Source organism: Lissotriton helveticus, chromosome 1_1 (genome assembly GCF_964261635.1).
Source record: "Lissotriton helveticus chromosome 1_1, aLisHel1.1, whole genome shotgun sequence".
Lineage (NCBI taxonomy): Eukaryota > Metazoa > Chordata > Amphibia > Caudata > Salamandridae > Lissotriton > Lissotriton helveticus.
Genome location: NC_136057.1, coordinates 1670499193 through 1670523730, shown reverse-complemented (window position 1 = coordinate 1670523730; position 24538 = coordinate 1670499193). Strand labels below are relative to the sequence as shown.

The 24538-nt window shown below is 44.2% G+C and overlaps 1 protein-coding gene across 2 annotated transcripts in view; it reads right to left on the bottom strand.

Moving 5' to 3' along the window:
• The window catches only part of SCN8A (sodium voltage-gated channel alpha subunit 8), a 566978-nt gene that overhangs the window by 187148 nt on the left and 355292 nt on the right, over positions 1 to 24538 (bottom strand). For both annotated transcript variants that reach the window (XM_078688933.1, XM_078688934.1), the window contains exons 16-17: positions 21625 to 22092; positions 18093 to 18210 (exon numbers count right to left, since the gene is read on the bottom strand). In XM_078688933.1, coding sequence (XP_078545059.1) covers positions 18093 to 18210; positions 21625 to 22092 — 586 coding nt within the window. The remainder of the gene's footprint in view (positions 1 to 18092; positions 18211 to 21624; positions 22093 to 24538) is intronic.

The following is a 24538-nucleotide window of genomic DNA, read 5'->3' as shown; positions in this document are numbered from 1 at the left end:
AATTGTCAAAGAACCTTGTCTGGCGCTGCCCCAAAGTTATGGAACTCTCTTCCACCGGAAGTAAGCAGAATCTCCTCAACGACGGCGTTCAAATTGGAAGCCATAAGATTCCTTATGAATACATTCTTACCCTAATTGGGCTAGGCTCATCTGCTCGAAGACACTGTTTTCCTACATCCATTGTACCATCTTTTGTTACTGCTCCTCGTTACCGCTTACTGTGACCCCCTTCATTGCCCATTCATACCGGTTTTATTGTATTATCCTCCATTGTGCAATTGTCCTGGAATATGCGATTAATCCTGTTTTTTGTCTTTTTTACCCCTACTTGATGACATTTGAGTATTTATGTCCTTCCTTCCATTCTATTGTAAAGCTCTCCGATATCCCTCGGGATCTTGTTCGTGCTATATACAACTTTATAAATAAATAAACACCTTCACACTTTGTGTTCTATTGATCCTTAGATGGAATACTAAAGTAATACAGCTATAAGCAACACTATAAATTATTTACAGAGACTGCTGGTTCCTAAAGCATGGTAGAAAATCTTGAGGGGGCTGTAAAACACAGATAAGCCTTCATAAATACTACACTCAGAACACAGTATAGAATTCCCTCAAAATAATTTTACACCCCACATCCAAACAAGCACAGCATGGAGCACTGGCAAAGGAAAACACAGCCTACATTGTATAAAGTGGAATAGGACCACTGAGTTGTCTACAAGATGAAGTTACTTTGATGGTGACCGATACTGCATAGGCTCTTTCTTATTATAAATGTGTGGATATCCATGCCACCTTGTGAAGAGATCAGAAATTGCATTAATTACTACACATGTGTATATAAAATGCAGGAGTTATCCCATTCCTTGCACCTCCTCACCAGTTCCCTCCATAATAAGCAAAGCAAACATGTGTGTTTTTCAGGCCTCTGGATGAAGCCTCAATAGGAACGTACTTGTAAAGGAAAAAAAATCAGCAGATCAGAAGAGACAAAAAATAAGGCAACTTTATTCTACTCCTTTGTCCTGGGAATTTCTTGCTCTCAAGGAGCAGGAGATTTCCATAGTGACTGAGCATTAGAGAGGGAACAGGATAAGGGTACACAGGCACTTTGGTTTTGAGAAAAATTTACCGCAAAATAATCCCAAGAGCCAAATGCACGTGAAGTAGTGCACATGGCTGTCCTGCAAAGGACAGTTCCCTTTATGACTTCTCCATTACTCGCATTAGCAAGACTCATCAAATTGTGATTATCCCTGCCAACTGTTGTTAGGATGGAAACTGCTTCTACTGCGGTATTAATGCAAAGGCTTGCAGACTAGTACACTGTACACATACCTAGGCTATACCTGGCATGTCCCATTCTAAACAAGTATGAAAGCTCTTTACAGTTTTCCTTCAGACTTAATACGAGAAGCCAATCAGTGTGACTTAGGTACAGGATTCTCTTTTAGGAACTTTGAATCAGAAGAAGCATACTACAATTCTCAGTGTTCTTAGTGGTTTCATCAAAAAAAGTTAGGTAAGTGTTCATCATAGGTTCCAGGAGCTCAGGAAACTGGGGATAATAGGCCTGGATAGTTTAGTTTCTGGATAGTCTTGCAGATCATCATGGGATGAACTGTGCACTCTAGTGGGGCTTTCATGGAGGGCCACCATAACAGCAGTAGGTGAAACCTGGGTAGGAATGGAGTATGGGGATGAATGAGAGAGCAGAAAAAATGTCTTCAACGAGTAAGCATTTGAGAAACGTATTGCTGGGCTTTTCCTTTTTTGGACAGATTTAGGAGAACTATATCCTGGCCGGTCCAGAGAAGGATGCTTGTGGTGACGTTCCTCTATATGATCCTCCACTCTAGGCCCTCACACGTGTGTTTAGGAGACATTTCTGCTTCTGATCTTTTAGAAAAGCCTTTTCTAGAAAGTGGAATCTCTTTTCTCTGCATAGACTAAACAAGAAACAGATGGCCGCGGACTTCAGCTGGTATTGGAGGACGGACTAACTCAGGAGCATTTAAAGTGACATCGGAAGTAGCAGTGTAGATAAATAGTTTTCAGGTGCAGAAATGGCAACAACACCTTTAGTTGCAACCTTCAGACTCTGGTAATTATGAGACAGACCTTATCCATTCTGTGGATTTGAATGTGGGCAACAAAAAATGTGCCATCAATTTTGAAAGCTAAGTACTAGGTGAAAAGGAACCTCCTTTTTAGCAATGGTCTACTTGTACTGACAAACCTAGAATGAGGATACTAGTTAGGACTGCAGGAGCTGCATTCTATGAAAACGGATTTAAAAGGCATTCAAAAAAGGCCAATCGAGACACTCAAAAAGTATACAATTCACAAATTGCCTGTGACAAAAGGCTATGCCAATAACCTCTTTCTCTAGAGACAGCAAGGCCACTATGTTCACAGAAAATTTATGATTGAAAGGAGAATGGCTATGTGGAATGGCTGGTTGCAGGTGTAGGAGTGGTAGCAGACAAACCTTCAATTATCAAAGTGGAAGCTCGCATTCCTATACAATCAAAAGACACGTCTGTGAGAGGACTTGGGCAGATGTGGGTGTGAGCATACTGTCCATTTTAGAAAGAGGCTGTCTCCATACCAACTTTACTGCAAACATTAAAACCGGAAACATCAGCTCAGCCTAAGCAAGGCATTTTATAATAGAAGAATTGTTTTTTATCTGTTAAGCAGTTCTGGCTGAAGATCCAGTAGCTTAGGTCCCCAGTTGGCTGAAAGAATGCAGATTTGTGAATCACAGTTTAAGCTTCAAGCAAGCATGAGCAGCTCTGTGGGAGCAGACTTTCAAAAGAAAGAACAGTTCAGGGTGGCAGGACAAGGTTCTGACCACACATATAAGCTCCTTGTGTTCAGTTCTTAGCCTGAGACAGGACTGAGCGACCAATGTTAAGTTCCCGTGAGAATTAGAAAAACAAATATTATTTAATCCTCATCCTCTGTAAGTTTTTGTTCTTTTGTCTTACAAAGACTTAGCTGTTTCACTTTCTCAAAGTAGTTGCTAAATAATTTTTAAGAGCCTACAAAGTATGGCCCAAGAGTAGTCAAGGTATCAAAACAGCCTTCTAATAAACACTCAGAAGTGGAAGAGACTAGGCAGGTCCCTTCACAATGCCAGGCTAGTTTCATATTATCCCAAAATCTATATTAAGCAATATGTTTGCAATCCAGAAAGGGATACTTGCAGCAAAATCAGCAGTAATTGTATTCTGAAAAACCTGACAATTGAGTTTGCACACAACAATGACTATCGGTTTGAAAGAAGTCACGAAAAATAACAGGTTTAGAATATATTCATTTATATACATTTGTATCCTGTCCATAAAGTAGGCTGTAATTGGCATATACCATATGTCCTAATTATGAGTGCTACAATTACTTGTGCAGATCATGGTAGAGAATAGATATTCTGATAAAGTACGTGTGTCACTCGGGGCTACAACAACTGCAGAAGAATAGGCATATTAAATGAATCTGTCCGTGAAATACCTGATTCAAACAGACCAAGCAAGTTTAATGACCAAAGTGAATGATATAATAAGATAAAAGGTTGCTATCATGATGCCAAATATGTTTTTAATTGTTTAAAAGTTAATCTTTCTTTCCAATCTTTATTTCGACCATATGGTCATAAAAGATACACATACAATAAAATCACTTAAATTCTGTCACAGTCATTAAAACATCAATACATGGTATTAAAATCAAAACCAGAAAGTACAATAATTGTTAAAAGTGAGCGATTCTGCAGTCTACCCAGCATTTTTTAAAAGACGACTACGCGTATGCCAAACATTCGTAAAAAATTTGGAAAGTGCAAAAACAATTGGGCCGGAAACATCGCATTTTAAAATTCTGTACATCGGTGCATATTCCCTGCCACCCAAATTCTTGATCAAGGGCAGCAGCCAGTACTTTCTGGCTGCCTTGTATGCTGGGCAGAAAAAAATCACATGCAAATCATTTTCCTCTTTGTCAACGCAAAGAGGACAGAACTTGGCAGAAGGGACTTGTGACCAGGTGCTAGTAAAGGACCGTAAAGGCAATGTGCCGTACCTCCACTGGAGAAATAACTTTCTGGTGAATATGGGATAAACGGGATCAAGGGCTTTCTCAAATATATAAAGATCCTTGATTTGCAGGAATGTGGAGGAAAGGGACCCCTCTGTCTGGGTAGCTATAGCCCTTACCCTTTTGTGTTCGTGGAACAGATTCGCCAGTGCTCTCTTAGAGATTCTTGGTGCTGTATTTGCTGGTTCGGTCCACAATTCAGGGAGCCCCACATCTGTGCAAACTGACTGGATATTTTGGACCCAGGGAATACTGAGCGCCTTAGGGTGTTTTAGTAGTTTGACCAGTTCCGCCCTGTAATCGGCGAGATCGTCACTGCTCCATAGCCTGCGCCAGAAGGCAATGGGTCTTAGACTTATCTCGTCGGCGAGTGGCCGTAGCCCTAAATCAAGCCTCAAATGGAGAAGCGGGGTGCTAAGGGGCAGTGCGGTAATTTGTCTTAAAAACTTATTTTCTGTGCAAGACAAGTTCCGACATGGAATGTGGCCCCACAGTTCAGCCCCGTACAAGATCGCCCCCCTTGCCTGTGCCTTATATATTTGAATCAGGGCCCCCAATGGGCGATAGGTCGAACCGGTCATCATCCGGGAAACACCCCCGGTAATTTGTACTAATTTAAGGTTAGCCCTAGTTTGATGGCTCTCCCAGGTCATGTTTTCGTTGAGCGTCACGCCGAGGTATTCGAACGTGGCAACTCTTTCCAGTCTCGCTGCTCCCAGTAGGGGATTCGGGCGCTGTTTGGGGCTTGGGTTCAATACCATATATTTGGTTTTTGTGGCATTGATTTCCAGCCCTCTATCCTGACAGAAGGCCACAAAGGCATCAAGTATCTTTTGAATGCCCATGGGCGTTTTGGATATCAACAGTGTGTCGTCCGCAAACATTATTGCGGGCACACTGTTGCCATTCAGTTTAGGGGCGTCTGTATAGTCGGTGGCGTTTAGATGAGCGATTATCCCGTTGACGAAGAGGCAAAACAGGGTCGGCGCCAGCACACAACCCTGTCTTACCCCTCTGCCCACGGGAAATCTATCAGTCAGCTCCCCCGACCTCCCACACCTCACCTGGGCATAATTATTATGATGCAGCCTCTGCAGGGTCAATAAAATATCTGGTGGAACGCCCATCCCTGCTAAGATGACCCAGAGTTTTCCCCTGGGCACGAGGTCGAAGGCGGCTCTTAGGTCCACGAAAATCGTGTACAGACTACCGCCCTCGAACCTCACTGTCCTCCAGTAGATCAAATTCAGTCTAAAAACCTGGTCCACAGTCGATACCCCTTTCCTAAAGCCTGCCTGATATGGACTGAGGGCGCCCACCTCCTCAATCCATTCCTGAAGCCTGTTCAGGAGGACCCTGCCGAACAGCTTCTGTGCTACATCTATCAGGCTAATCGGTCTGTAGTTGGCTGGGAGCAGGGGGGATCCTTTTTTGAAAATCGGGACCACCTCGGCCCCCAGCCAAGTACTGGGGATTTCCATCCCACCGAGGACACCGTTAAAAAGAGCTGCGAGGTAGGGCGCCCAGACGGTGGTCTCCTGCTTATACAGGTCTCCCGGTAGCCCGTCGAGTCCAGGCGCCTTCCCTGAAGCCAGGCCTGAAATAGCAGCCATAACCTCGCTCAATGTTATTTGATCCACCTGCAAGCCCTGTCTCACTGGTTCAATTGATACAGGAAGTTCTCCGGACTCAGCGCTATATAGCGACCGGAAGTGGGCCTGCCATACTCCAGGAGCTATATTAGGCACCACTGCCGAATGTAGACTCCCTGATCCCCCATTCACCATTCTCCAGAACAGGCGTTGATCTTGTACTGCTAGGGCCTTTGTGAGCTCTTCCCACTGATTTTCCTCCCATTCTATTTTGGCCTGTGCAAGGAGTTTCTTATAGGCTTGTCTACATTGCTTGAGACGTTCCCCTCCTTTGCCCTCCTTAATTACTCCAAGGAGTTTTGTTTTGGCCCTTCTACAGGCTATGTTGTACCATTGTGTTTTGCCTTGGGGCCTCTCTTTTAGCTTTTGCACTTTGCATGAAAAGTGGGGTGCCGCCGCTTTTATGAGATCTTTATGGGCATCAAACAATTTACTCCTAATATCTATTTTGTTTGCCACACTATCAAGGTCCCCAACAGTTTCCAGGATGGGGGTAATCTCTGCATAAAGCAGTGGGAGTTTATCCTTGTTTGTGACCATATGCTCCCACCTAATTCTTCTCCTGTTGTTATCCATAAGGAGTGTGGGATGGTTCCCTTCCTCATGGATCGCTAGGCCCTGGGGTGCTGGGTGGACGAGGTCTAGCTCGAGAGCATTGTGGTCACTGTCCATCCTATCAATTACCCTAAAATCCTGTACTGTTGACCACCTTGCTAGTTGAACCAAAATGTAGTCCAAGTGTGACTCCCTTCCCTGGCGATTATAAGTAATTTTGCCTGGAGTGTCGGAGTTAGTGCGCCCATTACACGCTCTGAGCCCGTACCTTAACGTGAGGGCAGTAATTTGCAGCGCTAGCGGGGTCCAAGCTTTCGGAGATGGCACATCAGCCCCTGGTACTGCCCACCTATCTTCTTCTACTGATAGGAACCCTTCCTGGAGGCCGGGGAGTGGCTCAAAGTGAGAGTTAAAGTCTCCACCCACCACATAGTATGAATCAGTCGACAGTTCAGATAAAAAGTTCGAGAGTTCATTAAAAGTCGGTGATTCTTTTGCCTTTCCCATTGGCCTGGAGTAGATATTGACCAGCAGGAGGTTAACTTTGTTTGGCCATGTTAGTGAGACCGCGAGGATGTCATCGGAGCTGCATGGGAGCCGTGTTGCCACACAGCCCAGGTGAACAGCAATCCATGTCGCAAGGCCCCCTGATGGTCGGCCTTTGCCTTCCCACCTAGCTGGGATAAAAAAGGATGCGTAGCCTTGATGCTCATAGTCCTCTCTGGCCCAGGTTTCCTGAAACATGCATATGTCACCAGCATACTGTCCATTTTAGAAAGAGGCTGTCTCCATACCAACTTTACTGCAAACATTAAAACCGGAAACATCAGCTCAGCCTAAGCAAGGCATTTTATAATAGAAGAATTGTTTTTTATCTGTTAAGCAGTTCTGGCTGAAGATCCAGTAGCTTAGGTCCCCAGTTGGCTGAAAGAATGCAGATTTGTGAATCACAGTTTAAGCTTGAAGCAAGCATGAGCAGCTCTGTGGGAGCAGACTTTCAAAAGAAAGAACAGTTCAGGGTGGCAGGACAAGGTTCTGACCACACATATAAGCTCCTTGTGTTCAGTTCTTAGCCTGAGACAGGACTGAGCGACCAATGTTAAGTTCCCGTGAGAATTAGAAAAACAAATATTATTTAATCCTCATCCTCTGTAAGTTTTTGTTCTTTTGTCTTACAAAGACTTAGCTGTTTCACTTTCTCAAAGTAGTTGCTAAATAATTTTTAAGAGCCTACAAAGAATGGCCCAAGAGTAGTCAAGGTATCAAAACAGCCTTCTAATAAACACTCAGAAGTGGAAGAGACTAGGCAGGTCCCTTCACAATGCCAGGCTAGTTTCATATTATCCCAAAATCTATATTAAGCAATATGTTTGCAATCCAGAAAGGGATACTTGCAGCAAAAGCAGCAGTAATTGTATTCTGAAAAACCTGACAATTGAGTTTGCACACAACAATGACTATCGGTTTGAAAGAAGTCACGAAAAATAACAGGTTTAGAATATATTCATTTATATACATTTGTATCCTGTCCATAAAGTAGGCTGTAATTGGCATATACCATATGTCCTAATTATGAGTGCTACAATTACTTGTGCAGATCATGGTAGAGAATAGATATTCTGATAAAGTACGTGTGTCACTCGGGGCTACAACAACTGCAGAAGAACAGGCATATTAAATGAATCTGTCCGTGAAATACCTGATTCAAACAGACCAAGCAAGTTTAATGACCAAAGTGAATGATATAATAAGATAAAAGGTTGCTATCATGATGCCAAATATGTTTTTAATTGTTTAAAAGTTAATCTAATAACAGAGCAAGCAATACAACATTACTTTAAAAAACATTTTATAAAACTGGAACAAACGTCTGTTATAAACACATATTTGAAAGTTAGCATTTAGCAAACCTAACATATTTGCCCAAAAAAACAATAATAACATGATTACTGAATCCACAACTAATTTAATATATGTATATATTTTTTTAACTTAGATTGAGTTTAGAGCAATGACTTTCCACATTTCTGGTTTGCTACTTGAGCATAGAGTGTTGATAGATGTAAAGATCCAGAAGTATTCTTCAAGGACAGAGACAATGCCACTCTACAGATGACGCCCATGTTAATTTGCAATGCATCCTTAGCACCGGAGCATGAAACTCTCACTAACTGTAACCTCTGCGTCATCACATTTACCTAATTTCACCCACAGAAAGCCTCCGGCTGCTGGAAAAACATTACGTCAGTTGACGATCTAGTGGGCACACTCCCTGGTTACCTAAAGGTGAACACTCACATACTGATAAATATAACATTTATCACTCGATTAAAAGCCTATATTAAAATATGAGACCTTATTACCACTCACCAATCAAACATTTGCCTTTTCACCGAAACCTGGTTTCATCTGTTGGCCTCACACAGTATCTCTACAGCTATTGCTGCAAACTACAATCTGATAAAACTAGATAGGAAGATCAAAAAAAAGGGGGCGGAGTTGCTATCGCTTCCCGGACCCGGTTAAAGTCCCTTCAATAGACACCATGCATGAGAACTGGGTAGAGCTCTGCATTTTTAACCTATAAACTATTCCCTGTGAATCATGGAAAGGTGCCCTAATATATTGCCCCTTGGTCCAAAAAAGGATCTCAGCCATAAAGTAACAGAATGCCTTGCTGCCCACGTACTCGCCTCCAAACATTTCCTTTTAAGAAGGAGATTTCAACTCCCACGTGGAACTAGGTTAAGATCCAGAAACACAACTACTTCTCTCTGATCAAGAGATGTTAGAGTTCAATCAGAAAGAAACTGGCCCCACACACACTGCGGGACATAGCTTAGATCTTATTTTTTAAAAATGTCCCTAACCTTTAGGTGTGCAATTAGCATCCAAATCCCTATCAAAGAGAAACAGCCTAGTGGGAAGAAAGAATCCCTTAAAAAGACAAGACTGTGGAACAAAATCTCCAATTCCTAATTTCTTCCATCTTTACAACCCAGTATCTCAGTCAATTCTCTGACATAAATAATGGCCTCTCAAACTTCCAGGAGTCAATTTCTCAGACACTAGACGTAGTCACCTTTCTAAAGCTAAACCGCTTTAACTCCACCAAGCTGTTTTCCCCTTGTTTCTCAGGAGATCTAAAACAGTAGAAAATAGCCTGGAGGAAACTGGAGAGAGGGTGGCTCGCCTCCAGATCCCTCCGTGACAAAACCACCCACAAATTAGCACTAAACAGCTATCATAAAAAACTCAAAGCAGCCCAGAAGTCACACATTGTCAAAAGAATTGACAATGTGGGGAACTTATCAAAATAAGGAATATGCTACTTATCAGTATGCATCTGTTCTTGGCATGTAGGGCTGCTGACATTCATATCTGTGCATAGATCGCCGCCTAGTGTTGGGTCCGGATGATTGCACATTGTTGTCCTGGAAGAGTCTTCGAAGTATCATGAGATAGGTGGCTCCTCCCTCGGACTATAGTGCGCATGGGCATCCTCTCAATCCTCAGATTGTTTTTCGCCATTGTGGCAGAGATGGAGTATAGTACAGTAAGAGATGTCCATGCAAAGAGTGAATGCTACAGCTGCGTCAGGCACCGGGGAGGCGGGTGGGCGATATGAATGTCAGCAGCCCTACATGCCAAGAACAGATGCATTCTGGTAAGTAGCATATTCCGTTCGAGGCATGTGGGCTGCTGAATTCATATCTGTGCATAGAATGTATAGCAGTATCTTCCCTAGCGGTGGCCGCCTGTGCCAGCTGCAGCAGTCTGAAAAAGAGTTTTGAGAACAGCCTGTCCTAGAGCAGCTTGCTGTTTGGAATGTACATCTAAACAATAGTGTTTGGTAAATGTATGTGTGGTTGACCATGTGGCTGCTCTACAAATTCCGTGTAAAGGAATATTTCCAAGGAAAGCCATGGATGCCCCTAGCTTGCATGTGGAATGCGCCCTAGGGGGAACTGTTAAGGTGAGTTTTGCCTTTAAATAACATATCTGGATGCACTTAACGATCCATCTGGCTATACCTGATTTTGAAATAGGGTTGCCTTTGTGTTGTGGTGAGAAAGCAACAAACAACTGTTTTGTCTTTCGAAATGCCTTGGTTCTATCTATATAATATAGCAGAGCTCTCTTGACATCTAGAGTATGCAAGGCCCTTTCAGCTACTGTTTGTGGGTTTTGAAAGAACACAGGCAGTTCTATGGTTTGATTTATATGGAAATGGGATACCACCTATGGCATGAATTTAGGGTTTGTTCTGAGAACTACTCTATTTGCATGTACTTGAATGAATGGCTCTTGAATAGTTAGGGCTTGCAGCTCGCTAACTCTTCGAAGTGAAGTAATGGCAATAAGGAAAGCCACCTTCCAAGTAATAAATTGTAGTTCGCATGAGTGTAGTGGTTCAAAAGGTGGTGCCATAAGTCTGGTTAAAACAATGTTCAGATTCCAGACTGGGGAAGGTGGGTGTCTTGGAGGAATTATGCGTTTAAGTCCTTCCATAAACGCTTTAATTGCTGGCACCCTAAATAGTGAAAGGTGTTGCCTGTTTTGAAGATATGCTGCTAACGCAGCTAAATGTATCCTGATGGATGAGTAGGCTACATAGCAACGTTGTAGGTGCAAGAGATAGCAAATGATGTCTTGAGTAGAAGCATCAAGTGGGTTTATATCGTTGTTACTACAGTAAATGACGAAACGTTTCCACTTAGCTGCATAACATGCTCTGGTAGTGGGTTTTCTTGCCTCTTTGATAATATTCATGCAGTCTGGGGGCAAGTTTAGGTATCCAAACTCTAGGATTTCAGGAGCCAGATCGCCAGGTTCAGCTGTTGCAAGTCTGGGTGTTGGATTTCTCCATGGCTCTGAGTTAGAAGATTGGGTGTGAGTCGCAGTCATTGATGAGGCACCATTGACAGTTCTAGGAACGTTGTGTACCATGGTTGCCTCGCCCATGTGGGAGCAACTAGGATCAGCGTCAGCGAATGTTGGCGCATTTTGAGTGCCACTAGCGGTATTAATGGAGCTGGGGGAAAAGCGTACGCAAATTTGCCTGACCAGTTCATCCATATCGCATTGCCCTGCGACTGCGGATGTGGGAACCTGGCAGCAAAGTACTGGCATTTTGCGTTTTCGCTTGTGGCAAACAGATCTATCTCCGGGTGTCCCCACTTCCGGAAGAATGGTTGGAGCACTTTGGGGTAAATTTCCCATTCGTGCATCTGCTGGCTGTGCCTGCTGAGCAGGTCGGCTACTTGATTGTCCTTGCCGGGGAGGTGCTCTGCCATGAGAAACATGTTCCTCTGAATGGCCCATTTCCACATTGTTAGAGCTAGGTGCGACAGCTGTGGTGAGTGTGTTCCTCCCTGTTTTTAAATGTAATACATAGCTGCCATGTTGTCCGTCCGGATCAACACAGCTTTGTTGCATAAGTGTGTCTTAAACGCTTTTAGGGCTAGAAAGATCGCCATCAACTCCAGAAGGTTGATGTGCATCCTCTTTTGTTGTACAGTCCAGAGTCCCTGTACTGTTTAATTTAGGACATGGGCTCCCCATCCTAGCAGGGATACGTCCGCGGTTAACACTATTTGTGGGACAGGCTCTTGGAACAGTCGTCCTTTGCAAAGGTTTTGTGGATTCCACCAATGCAGAGAGTTGTATGCGCGACTGGTCACCAACACTAGGTCCTGTAATCGCCCCTGAGCCTGGTTCCACTGCCTTGCTAGGCACTCCTGGAGCGGACGCATGTGTAGCCTGGCATGAGGGACTATGAATATGCACGACGCCATCATGCCTATTAGTTGCATAAACACTCGAGCTGGTAATGAGTGTTGAGGTCTGAACCTTTGGATCAAACGTTTGCATTCCGTTGATCCGTGCTGCGTTGGGATATGCTTTTGATGCTAGTGTATCTATTGTTGCTCCCAGGTACTGTTGGACGTGGGAGGGTTGCAGGTGCGACTTTGGGTAGTTTAGCGAAAAGCCTAAACTATGCAGGAGATGGATGGTCTTTGACATGTGGTTGGCACATTGCTGGGCTGATGGCGCGTGTATTAGCCAATCGTCCAGATATGGGGACACATGGATGTGTTGTCTCCTGAGATGTGCCGCCACTGTAGCTAGGCATTTGGTGGAGCTGTTGTGACACCAAATGGTAGTACTTTGAACTGGTAGTGCTGTCCTTCAATGGTAAACCTTAGATACTTTCTGTGAGCAGGGTGTATTGGTATATGAAAGTATGCGTCCTTGAGGTCTAGAGTTGCTAGGAAGTCTCCCTGGCGAAGCAATGGTAAGACTTGTTGGAGAGTGAGCATATGAAAGTGCTCTGACAAAATGTACAGGTTGAGGGGCCTGAGGTACAATATTGGTCTGAGAGAACCGTCCTTCTTTGGAATAAGGAAGTATAGTGAGTATACTCCTGTTCCTTGATGTTGGAGTGGGACTGGTTCTATGGCCCCCTTTTGCAGCATACTAATGACCTCTTGCTGTAGTAGCATTATATGTTCCTGTGACATTGGACGGTGCACGGGTGGTATGTTGGGTGGTGTTGAGGTGAGTTCTAGGCAATAGCCATGTTGGATAATTTGCCTGACCCACTTGTCTGTAGTGATATTTAACCAGACTGGCAGAAATTGTTGTAGTCTTCCCCCGACCGGTGTTATATGGTCTGGGGTAGTGCCAAGAAGTCACTGTTTGGTGTTAGTGGAGGATCTATTTGCATTGCCTCCACGACCTCTTCCTTTGGTATTATTTCCTCTGTATCCACCCCTGCTAGAGTTCTTGTTGTATGTGGATTGCGTGTTACTTTTGTAGGTGGAGGATTGCTGTGATGTATTACTGCGCGCTCCTCCTCTATAATTGGAGCGACGAAAGGAGCCTCTGTGTTGTTGGGACTGAAGGGCTCCCATGGACTTCGCCGTTTCTGCGTCCTTTTTCATTTTGTCCAGAATTGAGTCAACCGCTGGACCAAACAAAATCTAGGTTTATGGGCTGATTAAGAATAGTGGATTGGACTTCATTCTTAAAGCCTGATATGCGAAGCCATGCATGTCGCCTAAGCAGTACGCTTGTGTTGATAGATCTGGCAGCTGTGTCTGCCGCGTCTAGAGCACATTTAATTGAGGCATTTGTGATGAGCTTTCCCTCCTGTATAAGTTCAACTGCCTGATTCTTGTAAGGCTCAGGTAAGCGTTGGAGAAGTTCCTCTAAACTATCATAGTGGGCCCTGTCATATCTGGCCAGCAAGGCCTGTGTATTGGCTATTCTCCATGCGTTTGCTGTCTGAGCTGCTACTCTCTTGCCTGATGCTTCTAAAATCTTGGACTCCTTGTCAGGAGGAGCAGCCTCTCCAGTAGTCTGTGAATTTGCACGTTTTCGTGTGTTGGATACCAAGAAGGAGTCTAGAGGTAGTTGTCCCTTGATGTATGTGGGGTCTATAGGTGCAGCCCTATATTTCTTTTCAATTCTAGGGTTTATGACACGTGCCCTAGCAGTGTCCTTAAAAATGTCATTTGCGTGCTTTAAGACGCCCTTCAACATGGGGAGTGTTTTGACATTTCTTTCCGATGTTGTTAATGTATCAAATAGAAAGTCTTCTTCAAGGGCATTAGAATGCATATCTACATTATGGTAGCTTGCTGCTCTATCTATTAGAGAGTTAAAAGCCACTGTATCTTCTGTTGGTGATGGCTTAGTTGGGTATACTGTAGGGTCTGTAATGGGCAGAGTCCCCTCAGTGTCTGGTTCACCTCCCCCACCCCATTGCTGTGAGTTGGGGTTTTCATATGGGTTTTGTGGATAACCAAACCCCACATCTGCTTCCTGATCTTCATCTGGGTTGTAGTCAGAGCGTGCATTTGAGCCTGGGGCATGTGGAGTAGTAGGCATAGCTGGAGAGATAGGTTCAAAAAGTATAGGAGAGGTAGCACAGTCTCTCTTTTTCTTGAGTGGAATTCTAGAAAAGTCTTGAGTAAGCAGAGGTCTTTTCTTTTTTGTGTAAACAATCACTTTCCCAGTTTTTGGGTCAATATATAGTTTTGACTGGTCTTCTGTGGAGGGGTCTGGATGGATAATCTCTTCTTCCACAGTTTTTGGCCTTGGTGCCGTAGGTTTTGGTTTGACCTTTTTCGGTTCGATGCCTTTAATGGGTTCGACCGCTTTTGGTGGTTGGATTGGTTTTTGAGTTTTTTCGACAGGTTTTGTCGGTTGGACGTCTTTTACAGGCTTCACCACCTTCTTTGGACCGAGCGGTTTCGTCGGTTCGGCAGCGTGATTAGGTGGTATCGGTGTCTTCGGAGCCTGCGGCTTTGGCTCAATGCCCCTCTTTGGATCGATGGGCTTCGGCTCAACCGATTTGCTTTGGTCCACCTTAGGTTTCACTTTCGGTTCGACGTTTGTCTTGGGCGTCGCCCTTTTGCTGCCGTCGACCGTTTTTTTGCCTTTGTCGATAGTTGAGCCAGATTTGCTCGATTCGACGTGCTTTGTCTTGCAGGTCCAGTCGACGTGCTTCTGTTTGGGGGTCGATTCGACGTGCTTTGGCCTCGAGGTTGACTCGACGGCTTTTGGCTTCGAGGTCGACTCGACGGCTTTTGTCTTCGATGTCGACTCGACGGTCTTTGGCTTCGAAGGTTGTATTGGAATTGTGGCCTTCGGGTCGACGCCCTTCAGCTTAATCACCTTCGGTTCGACAATATTCGGTCCGAAGACGGTATTGTCGACGATTTTCGGTTTCGATGGAACCGGTGTCGTATGTCGTGTCTCAGAAGGCTCTTTTTGTATGTTCTTAGCCGGGCGGTATGGCGGGGCTATAGAACCAGTATGTTGGTCTTGGCTAAGGCCTGCTGGCGATGCCTCGACCGGAGTCTCTGATATCGGTGTAGTGCCTTTATGGGGCGGTGTACTCACGGTTCGCCCCTTGTCGTCTTCGGAGTCGTCTTCGACAGCTACGATGTCTTGATCGTATCCCTCGAGATCGAGGATTTGTTCTTCCTCGTCGAGGTAATATTCGGAGTCGTGCTCCGAGTATTGTTCTTCGTCTTGATCCGAGTTTACGGCGTTAACTAGGTCTTCCTCATCGTCGAAGATATTCTCGGGCTCTGGTGCCGACCTCTGCATTTCTTGCCTCGCCGCCCGTCGATTCCGGAACGTCTTTTTTGACCGAAACTGGGCACAGGCTAGGCAACTATCTTCATTGTGATCTGGAGATAGACATGTGTTGCACACTGGATGCTTATCTGTGTGCGGGAACTTTGAGTTGCACTGCGAGCAGTATTTGAATGGACTTCGTTCCATCGACGGTCGGTCCACGTGGCGTCGAGAAGGCCTAACGGCCCGATTCGACGACCGGAGTACAACAGATGTTGAAGAAGTGTATCGGTACCGAGCGCTTAACAATACCGACGGATCCGAAGGCCTTTTGGCCGTTAGAAAAGTTTGTGTTGATTCCGAACTTGGAGTGCTGGAAAGTACATCCGAACCCAATGGCAGAAAAAAACAATCTGAGGATGGAGAGGATGCCCATGCGCACTGTAGTCCGAGGGAGGAGCCACCTATCTCGTGATACTTCGAAGACTCTTCCAGGACAACAATGTGCAATCATCCGGACCCAACACTAGGCGGCGATCTATGCACAGATATGAATTCAGCAGCCCACATGCCTCGAACCTATTTAAAGTCTTAAATGAGTTTATGAGGCCTATGGGCTGTACATCTTCCACCCCTGTTTCCCAGGAACAATTTGGTGTCCTGGCATACCATTTTGATGAAAAAAATCGCAACTATCTATATAAACCTCTCTCACAGTCTCTCATTAAACAATACCCTAACCACCATCTCCCCTCCTACCAATCTCCCCATTTCTGTGGAGCACCTCCAACTGTTCACGTCGGAACTTGCGCTGGAAATGATGAACAGAATGAAATCAAGTTCCCCCTCTGACCTCTTCCCTCCCCACATTATGAAGACACTTGCTACCACGCTGCTTCCTGCCAACACAGCACTACTTAACCTTTCTTTAAGCACTGCAACTGTTCCTCTCGCTTGGAAAATGGCACAAGTTTTGCCCATTTGGAAACAAAATAATGCGGACCCTCTGAAACTTACAAACTATCGATCCATATCACTCATACCCTACCTAAGCAAAAATCTGGAAAGCTTAGTGAAGCAACAACAAAAAACAAATGCCATCCCGGACTACTCTGAATCAGGCTTCAGAGCCTCACACAGTACAGAGTCCGCATTGATGGCGGTACTAGACACCATCAAGCTCTCCCTGGTGGTTTTACAGCCATGCTGGTGTTACTCCACCTATCCGCAGCATTCAACACCATCTCACATAGCATCATGGTCCAGAGACTTTTGCCAGTGGAAAGGCTCTGGGATGGCTTCAGGACTTCTTCAGCAATTGCACCCAGAAAATCAACTTAGGACCATTTAAATCTTGTGTCATGCCAATAGACAAAGGGGTACCAGAGGACTCTTCGCGGAGCCCTATGGTTTTTAGCAAATAAGTTGCCCCACTGGCTCAGGTGGTAACAGCCTGCGGCCTAGATGTAAGCTCATATGCAGATGGCACACAAATAATCATCTCCATAGGGCCAAACCTGAACCTGTAAAACTCAAATTCAGAAAATGTATGAGGAAAGTTGCATCCTGGATATCCCACAATTGCTAGGAACTTAGCAGCAACAAATGTGAGATTCTGCTGTTTGGTAAAGCCCATGCACATTGTCGGATGACTGATGGCCGTCCAAACTCAGTATAACTTTACAACCTGAAAGGCGGTAAAGAATTTAGGCATTTGAGTAGACGATAATCTCATGATGAGGAAGCAAGTAGGCTTTTAATGTGGCACCTATTTTGGAATTATGCACATGCTTAGAAATGCATTTCAGTGGTTACCCCTTCACTCCAGAAGAACTCTCACTCAGGCTCTTGCGGTCAGCCACCTGTATTATGGAAGTGCCCTCCTGGTGGCAGCAACTGAAACACTACTATCAACCCAAAACATCAATGAAGAGGGAAAGAGAAGCACTATCCACATGTCCGTTTGACATGTTACTAAAGTACTCGCCCTTTGTTTTCCCCATGAACTCTCTCTAGCCGCACTTTAGCTGATGCGCCAAATGGACGCCTGTCTGTGTCTGCCTCAATATGGAATCATAGCTCCTGTGCTTGGTACGCAGATCCCTATCGGGCAAGGTCCCAGTGAATCTTCAAAACAAACTTCACCCCATCTCCCCTCTTCAAATATGAGATCAAAAGATCAGCTATTGTTCTGTTCCCCCCACTTTCATATATCCAAATATGGCAGCCGATCTGTCTCTTACCTTGGCCCACATCACTGGAACAGATTACCCGTACACATTTGTGCCGCCCATTTCAAAAAGCTTCTCAAAACCTGGCTATTTTAAATTCCCTATACTCTTGTTCCCGTCTCCTACTTGGATTGTGCTCCAGCCGCGAGATACCCCTTCGGGGGTGATTCACTGTGCTATAGTAAGTGTATCTAACATAACATGGCTGATGAGTGGATCTGATTCCCGATTTGTAACCAGGGCTGCTCAATTCATCTTAACACTGATTTATCAAGCAGAGCCTCCGTTGGCTAAAGCACCACTGGCAATGCAAGTAAAAGGAAAGGCATTAGAAATTCACACTTATTGGTCAAACAACATTTGACACAACATCCATCATATGAAACTCAGAAAAAGCACTTACAATTTGATGGGCTCCCTTTTACATTAACATGATAATCATTATCATTAACTACCTTCGGTAAAACAGGCATCAGGATCCAAATATTCCTCTGGTTGATCAACTGGTATTTCTTCTGCTTCTGGCTTTATGTCAATTGTACTTCCTTCCGAAGAGCTGGTGTCATCCGTTTTCTAGCTCAAAGACAAAACAATGGTTATAGAACATTTCGCAATTTAATGCAATTATGAGTCATAAAGTGTGCACTAAAAGCATCAATACTTGCAAAAACATCAACATATGTCAAAAAAGAAGGAGCAGCCTAGATGCAAGACTACTCTCACATAATTGAGATGAGGCACATGCCCCTTTCCTCTCTCTTTGGTGACTGCCATCTTTTGAGAGACTGGTGACTGAGCAGAGGCGAGTCGTACAGCTGTAGACCCTCTTCACAACACATCTGAGGCAGCGCAGGTCTCAAAGCCACCAGACATGGAGTCCAAAGCTTACTTTTGTAGGCAGTGCTGGGCAAAAGTTTACCTGACTGCCAAAAACCATGCATGATATTGTGTCTGAAGCAGGATACTGCAATACACATTTTCTGCTGTTTTTTGCTGCTTCTACTTGATCAGCATTACCAGTATTTCTTTTCATTGACCGTTTATTATCTTCTATGCAGATACTTTATCTTTGAACAATTTCACTAACAATGCCTAAACAACTTGAATCAAGAAAACTGCCTATGGCTGTGCCCATTAGGGTGTACCTGCAAAGCTTAGCAACCAGACTCCCATGTGGCCAAACTCCACTACGCAAGGATTGTCTGTAGGACGTGTCCTGTGGCCAACCTTCGCCCCAGGTGCAGATAGGCTTGGTCAGCTTTCAGTGTAGCTAACTCCCACTGTGCATTGCCTTTGACTGTGCACAGTGGTTGTAGGCAGCAGGGACTGGCCTGCAGACATGCTCTGTGAACAAGTTACTTTGTTAACCTCTCATGCGGAGCTGACCATTTGGCATGGGCAGGGGGTATTGGCTACAGGGACTCACCTAGAGCAGGGTCCTATGATACAGCAATCATGCACTCAAACCCTGCTATCCATGTCCCTGAAACAGTGGTTCAAGGGTAGTGTGCAGTGGGCTCTGGGCTGTGCCCAGAAACATGCCCAGCACCAGTCTCAGTGTTCACTATCTTTGACTATGCAGTGTTGCACTGTTTGGTTTCCATTATTTTCACGAGCCTCATATTATAATGGTACAGTTTTCATTTAATGTGCCCATCAGTCCAAGGTTTTGAGGACCTAATTCCAAGTCTGCGAATCCTACAGTGAAAATTAGATTTGTTTTGCTTTTCTCTTTGAATTTTAAACCATTCCCAACTTCACCCTGTGGTCAGGGGATGTTCCCCCGAGCACCCTGAATGGCCGTACAATTTTACCTCAGGATGAATGATTTGGTGCCCTGCAATTATTTGTAAATACCCATGTCCATCCAAAATGATGGACACCGGTGTTTACAAATAATTGCTATGTGTTACTATGCCATATGATTGAGGTGCAGTGTCGGTGCGAAATAATAAAACTTAAAATCACAACAGCTATACAAAAAGTGCAAAAGATATGAAGTGGGGAAAACCAATGTTAGGGTAACACATAAGTGGCATAATGTGTTAAACCCACATACTATATTGAGGAGTTACTCAAATGTACAGAAACTAATGCTGATTTTTATTTGTATTTTGTCATAAGAATTTTCCGATGTATTACTATAACAGGACAGTTAAGTGTACACAATAATCCTCACCTGGGAAATATATAGTAGGGAGGATAATACGGGATCTACATCCTGAGGAATGCCATAGACCCCTAGGGGGCTAGAAAAATTGGTAAGAGACATGTCAATGACATGAAGCAGAGAGGGTGACAGGGACACTAATTCCCTTAGTACACCCGTAATATACATTTTTTAACCCTATCAAGAAGGACCCAAGAATAAAGTAATATAGAGGGTAACCCTACTAGATAGTTTTAACCAAAACCACTGCCTCTGCATAAATGGATCCCTAGAGTTTTCCCAAAAATATTTTTTTGCTCCACCCTGTATGTTGGCCAGTAGGGTGTAGAAGCAGCCCTATGATGAAGCATTCCACTATCTAGTAGGTGAGGGCAGTATTAAAAACCCTGAGGGTTTTCCCAAAAAACAGACTACCAAATTATCACTGAATTCAAAGGCCTTTCCTTCTTTATGTGTGTGGTAAGGCATTTTTGAGGGAGGACTCGGGAAGGTCTGTTTCCTCTCGTACCTCTTTTTTAGAGTGTGATTAATCCTGTGCTGGTTACCTGTGGCTGCCAGCTAATATGACTGCCTGGATCCTCAAATTTGCCATGGATCTGCATATCAAGTATTAGATAGGGAAAAAAACTTTTAAAATTTGATACATTTTTTTAACATTTTGGATCTTCAAATCCTCCACAGTTCTGGTTCTGTGAAAGATCCACAAATTAACTGACAAGATACACACATTTATCTCTCCAATTAAACACTTGGTCTGCCATCCAGCATAGCATTTCATCACAACTATTTAAGAAAATCTAATGAATGTATTTACATCAGAGTAGAAAAACGCCATATGCTCACTTAAGTTGCAGCTTTGTCAATGCTGATAAGCATGTGGTGGTGAAAAAGCTTGCACGTTTTGTTTCCCCTCCCCAAAGACAGATAAGCAGAAAAACTGACATGCCAGAAATTAATCATATGTCCTTAAGAGAGTGCCAGGTTTCATTCACTTTCATGAAACGGGCCCAAAGCTACAAGCACATGAAAACTGAGCCTTAGCAATAACTACAGAGGCGCTCTTGCGGACACAAATATACATTTAAGTCAATCATGATTAGGGGCAGCGGGATTGGTGACCAATTATTCAGAAACGGTTACGAGACATTAAGACCAATTATTTCTAAAAGGTGACATTAGTATTATCATTTACTTGGTACCTTTTCAAATTGATCGAGGGCTGTTGAAAACACACTAAAGAAGAAGAAAACCCTGAAGACAAAAGTTGGAGCAGGATTCAATTTTTCTATAAGGGCATGCATACACTTTCACAGATTGCCACATTACGGAAAGAGACCTTGCTTAAGTAAATCATACTTTGAACAATTGAAGATTCTAAACCAAAGGTAAATTTACCTCCCATCAGATAAAAAGGCTACTGCCATGTTTAACTCAATGTAATCAGTCCAATAAATCCTACAGAAAAAGTGGGAAATAAGGGATTCACACAAGTCTGACCAATGTTTAGGCCACACTTTGCTACCGATGCATCCAGATCAGTGGCCTGCCACAAGTCATTCAACTATTGCTGAAACCCAGACTAACTGAAAAAAGGCTTCAAAGTAACAATGCATCTTTTCAGTTACATAAACTAGAAGCTACATGGAAACCATGGTTTACAGCATAAAATACCAATGTTTTAAAAATGTACTTAGCCCCTTCTACAAGGAATGCTAAATATTTTACTCATGAATAAATCAATTCATGCCCAGCTTTTAAATGTACGGCATAAAACAACATCACCTCAAAGCCTAATATACTTGAAAGCGAAATCTTACATCTTTGCCTTCTGCATCAGATTCACTGCTGAATTCCTCTGTATTTAGATTTTCGAAATCAGATTCCCCTACTGCAATCGGCACTCGGACAGTCAAATTGGGATTGTGTATAAAGGACATATGGTCCCCCTCAATGAGGTACTTTTCCATACTGCTCCCGATGCCGCTGGTCGTGCCGTTGCCATTTTTCTGGTAATCCATGTCCCTGTTGATGTCCGCCCTTGTATGGTTAGCGATGCAGTTGATCTTTTTTTCGTACAACTCATCCAATGGTTTGATTTCGTCCGCATCTCTCTTTTTGAAGTGAGTCTGTATAAACTCACGGACTTTACTCTTAAACCAAGCTACCCCTTTTTTAATCCGGATGACAGAAATCTGAAGGTTGTTCATTTCTCCATCCTCTTCAGGTGCTGCTAAATTGTCTGCGCTAAAGGAGCTCAGTAGCAAGGCCAAGAATAGGTTAAGCACCTGTAAAACAAGAAGAAAAATTAGAATCTACAAAAATACTCTGTCAATATTACACCAAGAAAAACATATTCTGGAACATGATATATTACAGTGCATGTGTATGTTCATTGAGCTTAGTAGTAGTGAGTCGTGTTGTTTGCTGGACCCTGAACATAAGACGACAATAAGAGATGACATGAAAACTGAGGTGGCACCATTATTATATGCAAGATGAAGGGGATCAGAGGAAACTAGGGGCATGTCTCTCAACAGGAAATAATCATCCAACCAGGGCAGAAATCTACATCAAAATGGATACGAGTCACAAAGAAATTAAATTAAACTTACGTACATATATGTCATATGTGCCCATGTCTTCAAAGCTCATTTGATTACAGACTGAAGTGCACCTATTTCAAGAAATCTAGCAAATAAATGACTTTGTTGCCGTAATTCTTGACATTATTCAAATGAATGATAATGTATCTTCACTTTGGCTAACCAAGTACACAAAACCTAAAAACCTGAACTCATACATACATATGTATACATCTAAACACACACATTTATATATATATATATATATATATATATATATATATATATATACACACACACACACACACACACACACACATTATCTACTAGCAGTCGCCAGTAGGGAGTTATTGTTAGGACCTAGTTTTCATAGGAAGTGCATTTCTTTTGCCAATAACTCTGATGCCGTTTGAAGTATCCTGGCAAAATTTTCAAGGGTAGTATGGCGCTGACTTCAGCAGCTGTCTTGAGAGTTTTGAGGTGATCCATCAAGCTGTGGTTGAGAAAAGGGGGGGGGGTGTTGTCTCAAAACACATTTTCCCCATGCAATTTTCCTTAGGGAATTTAGACACAGCTACAGCCCGAACCGCTGAATGGAATTACACCAACATTGACAGAAAAGTAGCTGTTGGTCTAGAGAAGTGCCCTTTTCAGATTTGTTGTCAATCCATTTAGTAGTTTAGAGATATTAACCGAAATCTAAATTTGTATCTATGGACGTGGATCCTCTGAGGATCCGACAGTCCCATGCTGAAATCTGATTGGCTGCCAACACATCAACCAGAAAGCATTGGCAGCCATCTTGGGACTCAGCTTCAGCTGAGTTCCACAGAAAAAAGTTTAAAAATAAGAAAAGGGGGCAGGGTAGGAATACCCAGATGTGGTGTTGGGCTTTACTAATGTTTATGCCCCAGGTGGGCCAGGTCCTGGGGGCAGGAGCAAATATATGCAGGAAGAGGTGCATGGCACCCCCTTCTATGTCTTAAGGAAGCCCCACGGACCGCCACCTCGATGGGCACTGATTTTAATGTTTGCAGGGGATACCCCTGTGCACACCCCGCACCCTGGGAACCGCCACTTTCCCAGGGCAAATGTTAAATAAATGCAGGCATGGCCCAAGCAGCCCCCCTGCAGCCTTGGTAAATTATACCTCCCTGGGCTAATGATAAAATGAATGCGGGGGCCATATGGCCTCCCCGCAGCCCTGGGAATGGCCAACTGTCCAGGGTTAAAGATAAAATGATTGTGGGGGAGGAGCTCCTATGGCATCCCACTCAGCCCATTGGACTGCCACCTTCCTGGGGCTAAAGATAAAATGAATGTAGGGCCCATACAGCCTCCACCACAACACCAGGGACCGCCAACTCCCCAGGCTTAAGATGAAAAGATTGTGGGGAAGGTGCCACTACGGCCTCCCTCACAGCCCCAAGGACTGCCACCTCCCTGGGGCTACAGATCAAATGAATGCGGCCCCCCTCGTGGAGTCATGGATGTCCCTGGGGACCGCGACCTTCCAGGGCCGGCTTCTGCTACCTCCCGTGGTGTCCATCCTTGGGAAGTAGTGTTTTGATTTTACTTGGTAGGAGCTAACAGTTCCTGTCAAGCAAAAGTAAGCATAACTCCGCTTTCTGCAAGCAGGTGCTGTGAAAGAGCTCCGGCTTGCCGAAAGCAGAGTTTTCATCTGTTTCCTGGCACGCAAATATGTGTGCAGGTATACAGATGAAAACCATTGCTCCCGCAAGCAGGGAGTTGCTATTTAAAGCAGCTTCCTGCTTGCGGCAGCAATGCCGGCTCCCGCAGGAGGAGGGCAGCCGGCTGGGACAGCGGGGACCTTGAGGCGCCCCCCGCGGTACCATTGCACACTGGGTGCACCCAAGAGATGTGGACAAGGGAGGAGTTCTGCGTGGCCCTCCTCCCCATAATATAATGGCTGGGCCTTGGAGGATGGGGTCCCCGGGGTCAAAATCAGCTCGAGGAAGGGGACCACACGGCTCCCCTTCCCCATTCAAATATGGTCTAGCCACTCCCAGACCCACACACCCATTCACAAACCCACTCAGAGACTCACAGTCACTCACACACCTAGAGTGATACTAATGCAGCCACTCCCAGACCCACTAAGACACACACACCCAATGACAGGCCCATT